The 20,289-nt window shown below is 40.2% G+C and overlaps 1 protein-coding gene across 1 annotated transcript in view; it reads left to right on the top strand.

Annotated features, from left to right (window-relative positions):
• Window positions 1-10,702: 10,702 nt before the first annotated feature.
• LOC133814839 (uncharacterized) overlaps window positions 10,703-20,289 on the top strand; it is a 45,349-nt gene continuing 35,762 nt past the window's right edge. The window contains exon 1 of the mRNA XM_062247749.1: window positions 10,703-10,825. Coding sequence (XP_062103733.1) covers window positions 10,703-10,825 — 123 coding nt within the window. The remainder of the gene's footprint in view (window positions 10,826-20,289) is intronic.

The raw sequence follows: 20,289 nt of genomic DNA on the forward strand, positions 1-20,289 counted from the left end.
AGGTCTTGTGTTATTGAGTTGTATGGGGTGAGATATAGGAGATGGTAGACTCAATTTGGTTTGTAATTGAGGGTTGGAAGGGTTCCAAGGGGTTTTGGTTCGAGGAAAGTCAAAGAGGGAAAACAGGGTGCTGCTGGTCTGTGACTAGCGTTGTAGCGCTAGCCTTTGGGCGCTACAGCGCTAGGCTAGGGATTTTTGGGTGTTTTAGTTCTGCCTGTAGCGCTATAGCGCCCTCCTTAGAGCGCTGTAGCGCTACCCTATCTCCAGGAAGGGGGTTTTGAGTTTTTCTTTAGGGTTTTTGCCCGGAGGCTCGAGGTTTGATTCCACCACCCCATTTGGTGGAATTAGGGCTTCCCGGGGGCTCGGGATTGGTCTCGAGGCTAGGTTTTGGATTTGAAGTTTGGTGGTGATTCTGATCTATGGCTGTGACTAGGTACGCGCTAAGGTTCAAACGGGATCATGCTTGGGGATCAATTGAACGAGCTAGCGAGATCTAAAGGTAAGAAAGATGCACCTGATTATGTGGTTAGGTTAGGACTAAGTGTTCCCTATGTCTGTATGCAATGTTATGTGAGTGTGATTAAACATGTGAATACGATGGGACTAAGAGCTCCCTATATTTGTATATCATGTCATGAGGTGGTATTATGCCATGGGACATGCGATAACCGGCCTAAGAGTGTCGGAATCAACATTTGCGCACAGGGCGTGGCTCGGCCACTGGTAGCTGAGGCAGCTTATTTATCACTGAGCTTGGTTAAGTTGGCCGGAGTCAGTGAGTATTCCACTGGGGGTGGCCTAAGTGAGCTGAAGACAGTGGGTTAAATAGAGGGTGCGACCTAAGGGCGCCGACCCTGAATATTACTTGATGGATGTGATAAACGGTTGATTATGAATGTGAATATTGTGTTATGGATATGATTTGCTGATTGTCTGGATGACAAGTTGTTAATTTGTTGAGTGTTATCACTGACTGAATAAATGTTATGAATTGTTGAACTCCTTGTTATGCACTGTGGAATATTTGATTATTGGTGCTGATCTTGCCATGGTATCATGGTTTCTTGGTAGGCCTCGGCTCACGGGTGCTACGTGGAGCAAGTAAAGGCAAGTAAAGGCGAGGGTATGCTGGGGGCGAGGTGTACATTGTCAGCTGCTCGGCCGCCAAGGTCGAGGAATTGTACAGGGACGAAAACCTAAAATGTGTATTTTTCCATTAGAGTGGCTTGAGTTATTTATAACTTTTGAGATTTGCTGTAACTGAGTCATCTAAACCCTGTTTTAAGTTTCCATGTATTAAACTGTCATTTTTAATGAAAATAGCCTATTCGTGACCAAAATATTTTATTCCTAATCCGTTGATGACGTTGGATTCACGTTTTGTCTAAATGACTTGATTAGCAAGTCTTGCACTATTTAAAACACACAGTGTAATGGTCTTGGTTATCCAGGGCGTTACAAAGGATGTGATAGAATATACGGCTAAGTGCTTGACATATCAATAGGTCAAGGCTGAGCATCAGAGACCAGCAGGGCAATTACCGCCTCTGGAAATCCCAGAATGGAAATGGGAAGACATCATGATGGATTTCATGGTAGAGCTACCCAGGACCGTGGGTCAACACGATTCGGTGTGGGCTATCGTGGATCGATACACCAAGTTAGCTCACTTCTTACCAGTGAGGACAACATATACAGTTGACCAGTACACAGATCTCTGTGTGAGAGAGATAGTGCACCTTCATGGGGCTCCGAGGCGATCGTGTCAGATCGGGACCCCACATTTACTTCCAAGTTTTGAGGAAGTTTATAGAAGACTATGGGTACATAGTTGAAATTCAGTACAACTTATCATCCTCAAACAGATGGACAATCTAAGAGGATGATACAACTATTAAAGGACATGCTGCGAGCATGTGTACAGGACTTTGAAGGGCCCTGGAGTACGTATTTTCCTTTGATAGAGTTTTCCTACAATAACAATTATCAGTCGACCATTGGGGTGACTCCTTATGAGATATTTTACAGTAGGAAATGTAGACCGCCCATTCATTGGGATAAGACAAGAGAAAGGTAATACTTGGGTCCTAAGGCAGTCAGAGGACCAATGAGACTATTGAGAAGATCAGAGCTCGGATGCTCGCTTCTCAAAGCAGACAGAAGAGTTTTGCTAATCTGAAATGTAGGAAAGTGGAGTTCCAAGTGGGAGACTATGTCTTCCTTAGAGTCTCACCATGGAAAGGGGTGAGGAGATTTGGCAAGAAGGGCAAGTTGAGCCCAAGATTTTTAGAACCATTTGAGATCCTGGAGAAGATTGGTCAGGTGGCCTATAGATTGGTCTTACCTCCGGCACTATCGGTTGTACACAATGTTTTTCATATTTGAGCCCTTCAAAAATATGTATCAAATGTGACTCATGTATTGAGTTACGAGGATCTGGAGCTTGAGGTAGATCTCTGTTTAACGCTCAAAACATGCATCCACTAAGCAGTGGTTGTAGTATAGATTGAGTAATTGTTTCCACAAGGAGGCAAAGAAATAAATAATGTGAGAAAATTAGAGCAAGTGATATTTATTTGTTTTTGAGATTTAAAGATTAAAAATAAAGATAGGATAAAAGTGTGATGTAACAAAAGGTAAAGGATTAAGAGTCACAAATATGCATACTTATCTATTTGCATCTTTGATTCACAAAAATTACATAAATTAATAGTTCACATCCTAACTATTCATTTGGAAGATTTAGCATTGAAGTATAAATATATTGCACAAAAATGCATTCAAGTGATTAATATTCTTTACCATGGAAGGATTGAGATAAATCTTATGAGAAATCTAAAAATGACATTATACAATTGGCAATAATGCAATAAAATATTAGACATAAAACCTAACACAAATATTACTTTTACTATTAATAAAATACATAGAAAGAGCATGACTAATTCTATATAGATTTAGCAAAAGTAACTATATATGAATGATATGGAGAAAATGATAAAGATATTATCTATATTATGTTCACTAATTTGATAATACAGAGAAAGTGCTTGACGAAATCTATATATTTTTAGTAAACATAAATAAAGATAATAAGATGAAGAAATAGAGATGAAAGAAAAGAAATCATTCAAATATATAAACTTTAAACACATGGTGAATCAAAAATACCAAACAGAGTCATAGTGCATATAGGATCGTCCTAACCTTCCTAAGAAGGTTAGCTTATTATGTTAGACATTCTCATAAAATCCTAGAGAGAAAATATGAGAAATGAGACTAAAATTTGGTAGAATTTTGCTATCTAAAAATTACATTTCAAATGTGAAAGAAGATGCCCTATTTATAGAAGAAGAAAATTACTAAAATAAAATTAAACTACAAATGAGGTTTACAAAAGAAATCTGAAATATTAATAATAAAATATGATTTTGAAAAATCAAATCTTATTATTAATATTAACCTAGCTATTTTAGTGAATAATCATCATGCCCATTTTTCTAAATCATCAACAATAAAGCTCAAAATGGAAGGTTCAAGGCCCAAAATGAACAAGAAAATGGGTTGGTGGCAGGCTAAAGTTTCGACCCAGCCGCAGCCAATGGGAGAGTGACACATGGCGTGACAGTTAGCAGGGAAAAGGAGGCAGCAAGCGGGAGTCGGGTCGGGGCACGGGCACGTGGGTAGGCGGGTCACTGGGGCTCCAGGCAGACATGTGGCGCGAGGTAAAGGTGCCACATGGCGAACTGGGGAAAGAGGCAAGGGCTGGAGAGGAGGCGGGCCTGAGCATGCGATTGGGCGTATTTTTTTCAAAAATGCCAAATTTTCTTTCTCTCCTCAATTTTCTTTCTTTCTTCTTTCTTTTTTTCTTTGTTTCCAAGTGCCAAAAATACAAATTAAATCCTACAAAACAAAAGAAATTAAATTAAAATTAAATATTTTCATTTATAAATTAAATCATATTAATTACATGAAAATATTAATTAAAATTTAATCTATTTTGTCTATTAAAATCAATAAATGTGTATTTTTTGGCACTAATCACAACCCCCAACTAGCTTATTGCTAGTCCCTAGCAATTTGAGCGGACAAAAATGTTACCAAGATGAAATAATTGTTAGGGTTTTATGCCCTAATTAAAACTCAATTTCTTTGTAATCTCATTTATTATCAATAAAAGAATAGAAATCATTTTTTGACTAGGTCAATCACTTTGCTCACATGTTTTATTTTCATGATTATTTGTTTAAAATAAACTTCTATTAAATCCCGAGCATATAGCTAATTGTATTTATAGTGACGTAATCACAGTGGAATATCAATATGACTATATGTTCAAAATAAGTTAGTCCTAAAATTAGTCAGTGCACAGGATTTACACTGACTTGCCAATCTACGATATGATCTACTTACACATTGTAGTGTTATGTTCTTTCCAGAACATTAGCAAAGTAGATAAGATCGGATGTATTTGTTACATCGGACTGGACCGATATTAATTGTTGATAGGATAAGTAAACATACCGTTATTATTTATTCTAGCCATATCATATAGTTGAACATAGGTCAATTCAATCTCAATTTTTAGTGGTTAGTATTCTAACTGATTGTATTATTTGAGTTCTTTGACTTGTTCGTTACCAGCTTACCCTACGGACTAGCCCATACTTACATCTTCGGAACTCGGTAGTATAATTGAGTGGGAGTGTTAATCATATATATGAACATCTATAGCTTCTGATAAAGAAGTGAAATGATGGTTTCCTTTTAGTTTGGTTCAAGGTGTTAAATGATAGATATCTTATTTCATTAATTAATATTAGTTTACTGAAATATCATTTACAAGGAACTAAGTATTTTAAGGATAAAATACAATGAGGGGTAAAACGGTATTTTAGTCTCATCTCATTGTAGACCGTGTATAGAGGATTGAGTGACAATTATGGTTGTAATAATGGATAATTAATAGCGTATCTATATTTGTTATAGAGCATTCTATGAATTCAAGAGTGCAATTCCGAGTCTTTAGTAGAGTCACGGGGAATTAATAAGTTAGTAAATTTATTTGTTAGATTTATGATAACTTATTGGAGCTTTATTTCATAGGCCCATGGTCCCCACTGTACCTTGGATAAAATCATCTAGATAGTCAATTAATTGATTTAATTATCAATTAGAATTACCAAAGTTGACCAATTCAATATTTGATAGTTTCACAGAGTTATGTAATTTAGAGAAGAAAAGAGAAATTAGGGAAGGTTTATTAATTAAGATAAATTGATATCTAAATTAATAAATAAGTTTAAATCAAGGTTAAAATTATAAATAATTAATTTGATAAAGATTTAAATAATTAAATCAGTAGAAAATAATACACGCCTTGATTAATGGGAAATTTTACAGGCCTAAAGCCCATGATAATTTCGACCTAGGGCTGATTATTAGCTATTATTTTATTGATTTTTTAATTATATAAATGACCTAAATAAGTCTATAAAAGGAATCCTAAGAGAGAGTTGAAAACATAAGTCAAAACACAAGTTCAGATTTCTGAAACATAAGTTTCTGATAGGTTTTAGATTCTCTCTAAACATAAGTCATTTTCTAAGCCTTATTGTTCTTTTCTTTTCTTCTCTCTGTATCTATCTCATGTGTTGAGAATTGCACACTCTAATCTAGGTGGTTCTAAGGATACTTTGGAAGGCTGTGAAGAAAATTGAAGATCGGTTCAGTTTCTTGGTAATACTCTGTGTCATAAAGGATACAAGGGTTAGAGAAACTGAAGGAATGACGCATTCATTCCGCTGCGTATAATGTAAGTATTCTAGTCATTATTTCTCTTTTAATTCAATTTTAGAAACATGTTCTAGGTTATCTCATATTAATTTGTTTAATATTAGATCTACATGAAAATAAATAAAGATTATGTATAAGTTTTTCCAACAATAAATACTCAAAAAACAAAAAAAATTAACAAAATGTTTAGTCAGAATTTAGAAAATGCTAAAACTATCAAAGTTGTAATTCAAGAGCTTTGTGTGTGTGCACCAAACCATATCGTTCTTTTCAAAATTTACAACACAAACAATATTGAAAAATCTCCAAAGAATAAAGTCTCAACTCCAAACCCTCACAAAGGTATCGAAAGTATTTTTATGGGAGATGATTGACACTATTGGAATTGGAAATTTATCAATTAACACTCAAAAATGGATGTTATCATTTTAAGACAAACAATGTTAACGAATATTGATCAAAAGATAGGCTAATCAATCAATTTGAATCCAAATGACATACGAACCTTCGGGATTTTACAAAATGATATTAAGAGCCAAAATAAAGAACTAAACAAAATTAGATAAAAAAATACACAAACTTTTCTTTTCTTTCTTCTTTTTTTATGACATAAATTGAAAACAAATGTAGTAATGTTGAATTTTTTTTTATTTGACAATTTGTTTTTCTTCAACCAAACTACAAAAGGTGAAGATGAAAAATGTTGCTCTTGTTCTTTTTTTTCATTCATTTTTTATATATATTTTTTCTTTTATATATATATATATTGACACTGTTTTTCGTCAACTTAAATAGTAGAGCAATTAAACAAATGAATTTAAAGAGGAAGACAAGAAGGTTTTTTACGTGGTTCAGCAGTTAATTCTGCCTAGTCCACGAGTCCATGTTATTATGACTTGGAGTTTTCTAGAAATTCTTCAGAGATGAATTCTCCATAGCTTTTTCTCCAGAAATCAAGAATCAGTCTTCTATAAGTGGTGATTCCTTCTCTATTTATGGAGAAGGATGTAGAATTCATTCCCCCATATTTCGGGAAGATATTCTGTAAATCAATTGAAATAATGATATTAAATGCATTATCTCCTATATACATGGAAACGTCCCATGAAGATCGGGAACAAACAATAGATTAAATGATATCCCTTAAATATTGAGATTACACAACAATAAATATGTTCACACGTAAGGGGCTATCCCAGGCGATTCATCAGGTCTTCGAGATCAGCAATTGACATTGAGTCTGTCAGGACTTATGGATCAATCACGAACTTGCCACCCAACTTCACACTACGCTCGCGATAGGTAGGTAGTGTCAAGGTTGTCATCACTGAGCTTATACCTCCCGAGCTCAAACTATCTCGCCTGAGGACACTCAGTAAAAGATATATTCAAGTGTCGTGTCATTGCCCATCTCGAGCTCAGAGAATATCTGAGGTTACACATCTTCGAGGTCGTTGCTTTACTTCAGAAGGTTCTACGGCTGGACCATATGATGTTTTCATACATTTCGAGCTCACACCTGACGAGCCCAGTTTTCAGAGTCATAACCTCTTATCTCGAAATCTGGGTATAACATTTTTCCCCCTCAAAAGTATCAGTTCGAATCCTATGAGAAGGAAACTTTTGAACTTCCCCTCTTGGAAACTGTACCATCAATTGCACTCGAGTATGGACATGTGTCAGCCATAGGTTGCTCAATCAGAGTACTTGAGTGCTTTTCATACCACACGCACGTCCATCCGCCTACCACCTTTATGGTGCCAGTCTTCCGTTTGTCCCTAGCCATTTGATCTAGTATTGAGATTGGCCAATGGTCCAGATCACTTTGTATCCTCTGGGGCCTGTAAATATGTCATCATCTTCCTCATTTTAACATTGTGCTTTTAGAAAGGAGAGAAGATCAAAGGAAACCATAACTTAAAAAACTTTGGTCCTTTCATGTTCTCTAAGTCGAGGAAGCAAAACACCGCTGGTCCATTTGACTCTGTGAGATCGTTCTTGCAGCCAATCCTTCAATCTTCGATCTCTTTGTTTCCACCATCTACATTGTGTAAGTGTTCATTATTGATCCTCGTATGTTCATATATATATTTTGTTTTTCCATACATGTTTATTGTTGCAGTAGCATTTTTTAACACAGGTTTAGCACTAGGATATTTTAGCCAATATCATGTAGTTCTTAGGTTCTTCTGAGATTATGGATTTCCAAACCCAGATTTTACATGAATGTTGCAAATAAGGCTCTTTCAATGGGTTTTCTTGATTTTGAATATCATATCGTGTAGACCAAGAAACGGGTATTAGATTAGGGTTTATAAATTGCACGTTTCTCAAAAATATCACTTTGTGAGTAACCGCCAACTTTTTTCCCTGAAAATCTGGGATCTTCGAAAATAAATCCACTTTCCCCCTTTCCGTGGAATATAATCTCCGAGTCTGATCTCGTTATTTGGATCGAGCTTACTCCACATTCTCGATCATTCGAGCTTAGGCCGTCTTAATTTTTATTCTTAATTTCTTGTTCGTCTGGCCTTCACCCTTTTACTCTCTTGCTAGATGTCGCAGAACTCAAAAAAGCGGTGGGGGTCAAAGCTCGCAATTCCTTACTCACCAAAAACTCTGCGCCCACAGTCACCTTTTACTCGGAATCAACGTTTGATTTGGGAGCACCAACTAAGACGTGAGCAAGAAAATATCCGAGCTCACTTTCGATGTCAAATTGATGAGGTTGAAGAGAGGAAAAGGAAGAGACTTAGGGTCGCCATCTACCCAGATCCAAACCCCGAGCCTAGACTAATCCCCATTGATACCACACTTAAAGTGACAATTGCCTTCAAGCCAGGCGATCTCTAATTTTCACTGATGGGAGAACCATCAAATCCCCCATATACCTCATAGCCAACCTCCATTTCCAACTCGAATAAAGAATTTTTCGAGGCCGAGCACTACTGAAGCTCAATTTCTTCATTGGGGAAGATCTCTGAAATCTTGGCCGTCCACAATATTGGACTGTTGGTCTCGCTAAGTTGTCGAGCTCCGACCTCCCACGAGCGAAGCTGCCGCGCCTCGGGAGATGGTAATCCCGACAACAAGTTAAGATATGCAGTTTGGAGCCAAGAGCACATGAAGGAAGGGGCCTTATTGTCCTTAAATTCCTTTTTCAAGGACTTCTTTGATTTTTTTGGGCTTGCTCCTTTCCAGCTCAACACCAACTCTTACAGGGTTTTGTCAGCCCTAAGTCTCTTTACAATGAGCTAAAGTGGGAAGGACCTTCACCACAGGAGATCCTGTATCTCTTTTGCTTGAAAAGCAATCCCTCCCGAGCTCGGGGAGGGGACGGCTTCTACTACGTTTTGAGCTATCCCAAGGAGAAGAAAATCTTTGAGGATTTACCCAACCATCCCCCCGATTTCAAGAAGGCTTTCTTTTGGACGGACGACCTGGCTCCTTCTTGATATTATTCGTTCAGATGAATCCGTAAGTATAAAAAATCTCTTCTTTTTGTGCGAATTTTTTTCTTAGGCTTGAATCACTCATGATATGTTTATTTCTCCAACCAATTTTCATCGACCTACTCCCTCTGATAAGATGAAGGAGCACAAGGAGGCCTTGCTCCAATTCCCTTACGGTAGGCGTTCCCTTTCCTATCTTCTTCACAAAGATAGACTTCAAGCTTACGGTCTCTTGGAAAAGGATCAGTCCACAAATGACTGGTCCAATAAGAAATACACCAAGGGGGAGTTTGTGCCTCTCCCAACCGGCAGCCTTCCTCTGAGGCGCAACTCTAAGCCACAATCCCCAGCTCGACATCGCAGGAGTCCGCAATCAGGGAACGAGGCCAATGACGAGGCCTCGAGCTCGAGCAACAGAGGTACGGTCATCCTTAGCTCAGACTTATGGTCTCCCTCGCTACTTAAACATAAGCCTAACAGATTAGTCTTGTGTGAAAATGATAGGGATCACTTTATGTATGGTCCAGGGTAGATGAGAGGGTTCATAGGTTTGATAGTTGGCTAGGGAAATATGATACTATGTATAGTCTGAACGAGGTATGGAATGGAATATCCGTTCAATGCAGGACAAATGATTATAGGGACCTTTCGAGGTTGACTTCTACATATAGGGAAGGGACTCCCACTGCCTCTTCTGAAGATGGGGGAATTACATGGTCACCGAGCACGAGCTCGGGGGAGAGTTCCAGTTAGTTTCCTCTTTACCTGTCCTTTATTTCTTGCCTGTCTGCATTGTGCAACTTTTCTATCCTAGAATTTCTTATAATGTGGTGCAATTGTGTAGGTTCTATGGACTCTGATCTCGACACTGTGCTCGCCAGTGGCGAGGGGGCTCAGAGGAGTAAGCGCCCGAGAGGCTGGCAAAATTCAGATTGACCCGCCAAGGTCATTTAGAGGACTGAGAAGACTCCTCCTCCTCTAGCTCCCACTATTACAAGCCCAGTCGTGGATCTGACTCCTCAGGTCAAAACATCCACCACAGTTGTTCCTCCTTTGCCTTCTCCGATCATGGTTCGCTCAATGCTCGGTCCACCTCTGAAAAATCCCTTGGCCTCCAAAACATGCATGTTGTCGATTTCTACTCATGTTGATGAGTATGTAAACAACAATGCTGTCGGGCCCCGTGGGGCTACACTTGGCTCAGACATTCTATCCCGGGTAGGCCAGAGCATCAGTAGCTTCGAGGCTCCCCAGTGGCAGGTTTTTAACAATGCTCGAGACTGCAACACCCTTTATGACAAGAGTGTCGAGCTCGCTGCCGCGGTAACTTCACTTACTTTACCATTTGTTGTATTTATGCTTAGCATGTGTTCTAACTAGATTTGTTTGTGTTTCAGTCTCTTGCTGTCGTTGCTCAGCTTAACTATAAGTTGAACAATGAAGTCCACTCGAGCATGTCCTATGCCCAAGAGTCAAAGAATCTTCAACTTAAGCTTACTGACGAGCTCAAGGCCGCAAAGGCAAAGATGGAGGCTGAAGTTGAGCAGATGAAGGCCAAGACAACTGAGCTTGAGAAGGTGAATGCCAAGCTCGTGAAGCTTGAGAGGATCAATGCCAAGCTTGAGGAGGAGAAAGCAGCCACTTTCGAGATAATGGAGGGTGAAAAGGCCCGTCTTCTCGCAGAGTTCAAGGAGAAGAAGGATCGTCCAGTCGATCTGGCCTTGTATAGGATATGGGCCAGTAATGCCGATCTTGATACCAGCTTCCTAGGCTCTTTTGAGGAAGAACTCTTGGCGAAATGGCAGGCTCGGCTCGACGCGGAGGAGGCTGCTCGGGAGGAGGCAGAGAGGGCCAAGGAGGATGCTGAGAAGGCTAAGGAGGATGCTGAGAAGGCTAAGGAGGGCGTTCCTTCCTCCTAAATCCTGACCTGGGGCTGCGTCCCTTTGAACTTCTTGTAATAGTTTTTTTTTATCTTTTTTTTTATGCCCATGGGGCTAAGACAATTTATAGCTCGTGAAAGAGCTATTTTCTTATGGTATTTATAATACCGTATTTGACTTTACTTTAATATTCTTGCTTTACATTTCTCAAGTTGAGATATGTCTATTTATTCATACAAACACGTGGTGGATTTTAAGCTCGATATTCAATGCATTCATGCACAGTTTACCCGATGTATCCGTATCCGATCTCGTTACTTATCAAGGTTGGAACTTACTGTTACCATGCACTCAAAAGTACTTCTATGGCGTGTAATGTAGGTGGTTTAGTTATATCCTGCTTTTCTAGTTACTTTTCCTCATCCTCGAGTAGCTCCCCAAGGTTATGAGGTCGAAACTATCTTTTTGCGAGATACTCCAGCCTCGATCTCAACTTAACTTGAAGTAGGTTTATTTATATTCCAATCTTCTGTCGATTAATTTTAGCTGGTTTGGTTCCAAACCTATTTAGTTCTTGCTGTTGGTTCGTAATCCATACACAAATATTTTTGATCTAGTTATGTCTAGATCGCGCATTTGGTTTTATCCAAATTATTTTGCCTCGCACATTTGGTTATATCCAAACTATCTTAGCTCGCGTATTCGGTTGTTTCCAAACACGTATTTGTTAATAATTTTCTTATGTCAAAACTATCTTAGCTCGCGTATTTGGTTATTTCCAAATACTTAAATTTTTTTCGTATATGCTATTTTATTTTTTCAAGCTAACGATATATATACCACTAATGCCCCCTTAATATCCTATGAGTGTGACCATAGGTTATTAAATCAAGAGAGTTTGCAAAAAATACAGCATATTGGAACGAACGTGAACTTTATTCGGAATTGAACAATTTATTAACAGAAGTGTAGTAAAGATAAACAAGCATGGATACAAGTGACATTGTTCCTACACTATTGATAGTAAGGTCGTAAGTGTTTGCAATTCCATGCCCGTGGTACCAAATCCCCATTCAATCTGGCTAATTTGTAGACGTTAGGTCGGATAGCCGATTCGATCTGATAAGGTCCTTCCCAATTAGGCCCAAGCACGCCAGCAGCCGGGTCCCGTGTAGCCAAGAACACATGCCTTAGCACCAAATCTCCCAGACTGAATTTTCTGTCTCGAACCTTTTTATTGAAATACCGGGTAGCTCGCTGTTGGTATGCAACATTTTTTAGTTGAGCGCTGTCCCTTCTTTCTTAGACCAGGTCCAGACTTACTTCGAGCTGGGATTGGTTCGAGGCTTGGTCATAAGCATTGCTACGAACGGTGGGTATTTTGACCTCGATTGGTAACATAGCCTCGCATCCATATGCCAAATAAAAAGGCGTAAGACCTGTTGAAGTACGAGTTGTGGTCCGATAAGCCCATAAGACCTGGGGTAGCTCTTCGGGCCATTTTCCCTTGGCTTCTTCCAATTTTTTCTTCATAGAGCTCTTCAGGGTTTTATTCACAGCTTCGACTTGGCCATTCTCTTTGGGATGAGCCACAGAGGAGAAGCTCTTTAGTATCCCATTTTTCTCACAAAAATTAGTAAACAGTTTACTATCGAACTAAGTACCATTATCCGATACTATCTTCCTTGGCATTCCATATCGGCAGATTATATATTTTAGCACAAACTCCAAGACTTTCTTTGAGGTAATTGTTGCTAGGGGTTCGACCTCAGTCCATTTTGTAAAGTAATCTACCGCGACTACAACGTATTTAACTCCGCCCTTGCCTGTTAGTAACGAGCCTATGAGATCAATTCCCCAGACCGCAAATGGCCATGGGGAGGTCATCATAGTTAGCTTGGAAGGTGGAGCTCGTAGGATTGTTGTGAACTGTTGACACTTATCGCATCTTTTGACGTAATCAAATGAATCTGTTTTGATGGTGGGCCAAGAGTATCCTTGGCATATAATTTTCTTTGATAAGTTATTCCCCCCAGTGTGGTCCCCATAGAATCCTTCATGTATCTCTTCTAAGATCTTCTTGGCCTCGGGTGGAGTCACACATCGGAGCAGTGGCATAGAATATCCTCTCCGATATAGCCTTCCTTCCACAATAGTGTATATGGGGATCTGATACATCAGTTTTTGAGCCTTGTTCCGTTCTGCGGTTTCAAGGTATTCAACTATTGGGGACATCCAGGTTGGCTCGGACTCAATCATGCAAACGTCCCCATTTTCAGGTTCACTTATACTGGGTGCCGACAGGTGCTCGATTGGTACAATATTCAGCTCGTCGACCTCGGTGGATGCGGCGAGCTTGGCTAGGGCGTCTGCGTTCTATTTTTGCTCTCGGGGAACCTACTCTATTATGTTGAACTCAAAGTGTTTGAGAGCTGCTTTTGCTTTTTCCAAATATGCAGCAATTTTTGTCCCACGAGCCTGGTATTCCCCTAAAATTTGATTGACCACCAACTGCGAGTCACTGTAGCAATGTATCACCTTAGCCTTGAGTTCCTTGGCTATTCGAAGTCCTACCAGCAAAGCTTCATATTCATCCTCGTTATTGGATGCTTCGAAGTCGAATCTCAAGGCGGAGTGAAATCGGCTACCGGTCGGAGTGATCAATATGATTCTTGCCCCCGATCCATTTTTGTTGGAAGACCCATCGACATAAAGTTTCCACAGCTCATGGGCTGGGGTTATAACTTCATCGTTAGTCATTCTAGTACATTCCACTATGAAGTCTGCCAGGGCTTGTCCTCTGATGGTTGTCCTTGGATGATAAGTAACCTCGAATTGTTCGAGCTCAACAGCCCATTTTAATACTCGGCCCGAGGCTTCTAGCTTTGATAAGACTTGTCGTAGTGGTTGGTCAGTCAACACATGGAAGGGGTGTGCTTGAAGTAAGGTCGGAGCTTTCGAGATGAGTGAATTAGGCTGAAAGCCAATTTCTCCATTAAGGGGTAGCTTGATTGTGCCCCCAGTAACCTTTTGCTGACATAATATACTGGCCTTTGCACCTTTTGGTCCTCCCGGACGAGCACGGCGCTAATGGCGTGTTCGGTTGTAGCGAGATATAGATACAAAATTTCTCCTGTGATAGGTTTCGACAATATAGGTGTCTCTGCAAGATGCTTCTTGAGCTCCTGAAATGCTAGCTCGCATTCCTTTGACCATTCGAACTTTTTGCCCCCTCTCAAATGATTAAAAAATGGTAGGCAGCGGTCTGTAGACTTTGAGATAAACCTACTTAATGTCGCCATCCGTCCACTCAAACTCTAGACATCTTTATGCTTTCAAGGTGAGGGCATGCCAATTAATGCCTGGATCTTGTCAGGATTAGCCTCTATTCCCCGTGTGTTTACGATGAAAACGAGGAACTTTCTCGACGATACTCCAAAGGAGCATTTCTGGGGGTTGAGCTTCATGTCGTATTTCTGAAGCACGGTGAAGCATTCTTCAAGGTCATCCACATGGTTATTGTTATGTTTAGATTTGACCAAGATATCATCAACATAAACTTCCATGTTATTTCCTATCTGTTCAGAGAACATCATATTTACGAGTTGTTGGTATGTGGCTCCAGCATTCTTGAGCCCGAACGGCATGACATTGTAGCAATACAGTCCTTTGTCTGTTACAAAACTCGTATGCTCTTGGTCCGGGGCATGCATGGCAATCTGGTTATATCCAGAATAGGCGTCCATGAACGACATAAGTCCATGCCCAGCTGTGGCATCTACGAGCATGTCAATCCAAGGTAGGGGAAGCAGTCCTTAGGACATGCTTTATTGAGGTCAAAGTAATCAATACAAGTTCTCCATGTTCCGTTAGGTTTCCAAACTAGCACCAGGTTAGCGACCCAATCTGGGTAAAAGGCATCTTGTATGAATCAATTTGCCTTTAACCTATCGACCTCTTCCTTCAGGGCTCTCTTCATGTCATCATCCAGGAGTCTTCATTTTTGCTGCTTCGGGGGGAAGCGTTTGTCAATATTAAGGGCGTGGCTTATCACATTCGGGCTTATCTCTACCATGTCCGAATGTGACCACGCGAAAATATCCTAGTTCTTCTTCAAAAAGCAAATTAATTGCTATTTTGTTTCATCTGGAAGGTTTTTTCCTACCTTCACTGTTTTCGGGGGGTCTACTTCTTTGAGCTTGACCTCTTCGAGCTATTTTAATGGCTTGAGATCAGCTATTTCCTCTATTCTTGGATCAATTTCTTCGTCTATCTCAAAGACTGTCCCATCCTTATTCTAAATTATGACAAGTGTTTGTGCACTTGTTTGTTTCTTTCCTCTAATGGAAATGTTGTAACATTCCCTTCCCGCGAGCTGGTATCCTTTTAGCGTCCCGATGCCACTAGAAGTCGGGAACTTGATGGCCAGGTGCCTAACAGACGATACTGCCCCCAGCCCTACTAGGGCGGGTCTCCCGAGTAGTATGTTGTAGGCTGATGGAAGATCCACTACTACAAACTCCATCATCTTGGTTGTCGAGACTAGGAAGTCTCCCAAGGTCACGGGGAGTTCAATGGATCCCACACAGGCAATCCCTTCTCCTGAAAAACTGTACAACGTCGTTGCACAGGCCTTTAGGTCACAAAGCGTGAGTCCCATCTTTTCTAAGGTGGCCTTATAAAGGATATTTACTAAGCTCCCGTTATCAATCAGGACTCTGTGTACCCTCTTATTCGCGAGCTAAAGGGTGATGACCAATGGGTCGTTGTGAGGGAATTATACATGAGACGTATCATCCTCAATAAATGTTATGGGTTGAGATTCAACCATTTGATGTTTTGGAGCTCTAGGCTCGAGTTCGTAAGGAGACCAGTCACCTATTTTCAGCTCATTCACATATTGTTTCTGGGCGTTCATGCCCAATCCTGCAATATGTGGTCCCCCCGAGATGGTTATGACATTGTATCCATCAATTGGAGGGGGTCGTTCGTCCTCCCTTGCTCGGGAGTTGTTGTTCTGGGCAGGTGGTGCTGTTGCTGCCCTCTGGCTGGTAGAAGCCTGATTGGGATTTTGATTTCTAACATATTGCGTGAAATATCCTCTCGAGATCAGGCCTTCGATCTCATCTTTTAATTTCTTATATTCATCGGTTGTATGTCTGATATCTCTACGGAATCTGTAGTACTTTTTGGAGTCTCTTTTCGCTTTCTGGTTTCTCATGGGGTCCAGATGTCTAAAAGGGACCTAGTTTTCATTAGCCAGGTAGATATTCTCCCGAGACTCATTGAGCTTGGTATACACTTTGTATACGGAGAAATATCTTTCCCCTTTCTTCTTATTTCCCCCTTCTGCCTCGGGATTACTCCCTTCATTCTTCTTCCTTTTAGAAGGGTTGTCCCTAGGGGGTTTTGAGGTCGCAGGACCCACCGAGGTCAAAACAAAGTTTGCGTTTGTTGTTGTAGTTATGGGCTGAGAGGTCATATTCAATGCTGACCTCGCCTCTTCTACATTAACAAACCTCTGAGCTCGTCGATTGAACTCGGTTAAGGACCTTATGAGCTTCCTCTGCATGTCCTCCTAGAGAGGAATTTTAGGCACTACTCCGACTCAGATAGCCATTAAATGGTCGCTATCGTCTACGTCACGAGCTCGGGAAACTTCCAAATTAAACCTTGTTAGGTAACTTTTCAATGTTTCATTCGGCTGCTATCAGACATTGGTCAAGACAGATGCCTCGGGCCTAATTCCGACCATGGCTTTGAATTGCTTTTTGAAATCTCTAGAAAATTGATCCCAAGAAGCGATCAAATGTCTCTTATACTTCTCAAACCTGTTTTTTGCTGGCCCTGTGAGCGATGCTGGAAACAGCATGCATCTGAGCTCGTAGCCCACATTACTCGCTTGCATGATTGTATTGAACGTACTCAAATGAATGCATGGGTCAGAATTCCCATCAAATGGTGGGACATGAGGAATTCGAAATCCCTGAGGAAACGGGGTGTTGGAAATATGAGGGGCGAAGGGCTCGAGTTCTTCGTCGACCTCTTTGTCCCGTTCCCGACCTTGTTCATTCTGTAAGAGCCTGAATGCTCTTTCTAGTTGTTCAATCCTTTCTTGGACTGGATCCACGGGGGGTCTGACTTGAAACCTGCTATCGTTGATCACAACCCCAATTTCACGCCTATGCAAAGGGTTCTTGCGTCCATTTAGATGATCCCTCAGATTTGGATTCGAGGGGTTATCATTACACCGATTATGGTTCAGGTGTTCTTGTAAATCTGGGCGATCCCTTCGATTCCCAGTATTTCTGCGTCCCATGTCATACATACTGACTGACCTAGTGTCTCCCGAGCCTTCACTGACATGGCTCATTGCACGGTTGTTTCGAGATGGGTTCCTTGTCGATTGCCTCATCTCAGTAGTGTGTTGGGTACCTCTATGCCCCTTAGTGGTCTCCCCATTTCCACATCTCTGCCCAGCTCACCTTTCCCTATCATCCTGAGTCAGTTGCGTGTTTCTCCGAGTAGGTGAGGGATACCTTATTGGAGATGGTGGGTGCCTTATGGGTGATGGTGGCTGCCATCCATTACGGGGCCTAGAAGGCCCCGAGGTTGCTTGAACTGGTTCAGGAACGCTCATGATTTTGGGTCCGAGCCTCCGTGGGGGCTCGTTTATTCCCTATCCCGGCCAGTACCTCCACAATTGAGTTGGCAGGAGCTCCAGCCTGGTTACTTCTCTAGGGCCTTGATGGAGCAGGTTTTTCTGCTGGCGGCGAAGGTTGCTCCATTCTCCGGGTGGCAGAGTTTTTGCGCGGTCGCCCACGAGGCTTGCGTGGTGGAACATGAACGTCCCGTGGAGATAGAGCTTGGGCCTCTAACGGAGGTGGGGCCTGAGCCGCATGTGCCTCAACAGCCAGTCATGCCATCTCTTCATTACGTTTCTTGGCCTCTGCCAACTTCTTTCGCAGTTGACGATTTTTGAGCTCCACTATTGGGACATATTGTTCAGGATTATAATACATGTCCTCATCGTTCCTGGGGGCTGGTGGTCCCCGAGAGTCGGATGACCCACTTCTATCATTAGGGTCCGAATTCACCATAAGCTACTTTCTAAGGAGTCGGGGTAGTCAGCTTCATCTAAAATTTCCTCCTCAGGAACGTTGGGATCATTGGCTGCCATTGTTGATTCAGGGAGGCTTTTTGACTAGACTCACACACGTACTGCTTAATTCTCTCAACGAAAGCACCAAACGGTTGACGCCATTTTTCGTCAACTTAAATAGTAGAGCAAATAAACAAATGAAAAATGGAGCAAATGAATTTAAAGAGGAAGACAAGAAGGTTTTTACGTGTTTCAGCAGTTAATTCTGCCTAGTCCACGAGTCCATGTTATTAAGACTTGGAGTTTTCTGGAAATTCTTCAGAGATGAATTCCCCAGAGCTTTTTCTCCAGAAATCAGGAATCAGTCTTCTACAAGTGGTGATTTCTTCTCTATTTATAGAGAAGGATGTAGAATTCATTCCCACATATTTCGGGAAGATATTCTGTAAATCAATTGAAATAATGATATTAAATGCATTATCTCCTATATACATGGAACGTTCCATGAAGATCGGGAATGGACAACAGATTAATGGCATCCCTTAAATATTGGAATTACACAGCAATAAATATGTTCACACGTAAGGGGCTATCCCAGGCGATTCATCAGGTCTTCAAGATCAGTGATTAGCATTGAGTCTGTCAGGACTTATGGATCAATCACGAACTTGCCACCCAACTTTACGCTAGGCTCATGGTAGGTAGGTATTGTTGAGGTTGTCGTCACCGAGCTTATACCTCCCTAGCTCGAACTATCTCGCATGAGGACACTCGGTAAAAGATATATTCAAGTGTCGTGTCATTGCCCATCGCGAGCTCAGAGAATATCCAAGGTTACACATCTTCGAGGTTGTTGCTTTACTTCAGAGGGTTATACAGCTGGACCATATGATTTTTTCATACATTTCGAGCTCACACCTGATGAGCCCAGTTTTCAGAGTCATAACCTCTTATCTTGAAATCTGGGTGTAACAATTTATATTTTTTTTTACAAGAGACAACATAAGAATAGAGAAAAAAATACAAGAAATTAAAAGGAAAATTACAATAAAATACAACAAAGGCTCTTTAAAACAAAAATTATCCCTCTAGTAAATGTCGTGTTTTAAATTCCCAAAAATGAATTTTACCAACTCAAATGATCAATAAAAGTTTTCAAAGTTGTTTTCTCATTCTCACAACTCACAAAAAATTAAATGCTTTAAAGTTTAGGATTTTTCTCAACTGAATGTGTTAAAAAAAATTCACATGGTTTGTTGTGCATGAAATTACTCTAAAAAACTTACTTCCTAATAATAAAAAATAGAAAAAACTATCTCACAAATTTTTTTTGTCATGATTTTTCCAAAAATTTAACTCAAAATTTCAAAATGGTAATCAAAATATATTTCAAAATGAGACATTGTCCAACATTATGTGTTATGCACGTTGTGGGAGCAAATGATAACCAACAAAAAAAAAATGAAACCCCAAAAAAGTAAAATTCACAACATAAAATAAAGACAAATTAAAATAAAGCACATTAAAAAGAAAGATAAAACCTGATCAATCTTTGGTAGACAAAAGCATTGCTCTCAGGTAAGTCTACCAACTATAGGTTTGCGTACTATCATGTATCAAAAATGAATTTTCTTTTATCCTGCGTCTCAAAAATCAAAGTGTTAGTAACATTTTCAGGATAAAGAAAATGTTTGTTTCAAAATCATGGAGGAAATTGGGTGAATGTTTCATTGCAAATATGTTTATGATTTCCTAGACGATTAAGTCGATCACATTAGTATGATAGCTCTCATTTTTATTTGGAGTGGTTGGAAGAATTTATGTATGGGAAAGAATTTCACTCCAAATGGTAATATCATCATCCTCATCAGGTTTAGGAATGGGAGTAAATGATGGCACTATGGTCTCAGGCTGAGAAGGTAATTGACTTAGAGTATGTGCATTAATAGCATTGGTCAATTCTGAAAGTTGAGTACTAGTTTTCCTAAAATCTTCCACAAATTGTCTATTTAACTCTTTTTTCTCCTCTATAAATGTGTGTAAATTGTCCTCTAAGGAA

This window comes from Humulus lupulus, chromosome 2 (genome assembly GCF_963169125.1).
Source record: "Humulus lupulus chromosome 2, drHumLupu1.1, whole genome shotgun sequence".
Classification (NCBI taxonomy): Eukaryota; Viridiplantae; Streptophyta; class Magnoliopsida; order Rosales; family Cannabaceae; genus Humulus; species Humulus lupulus.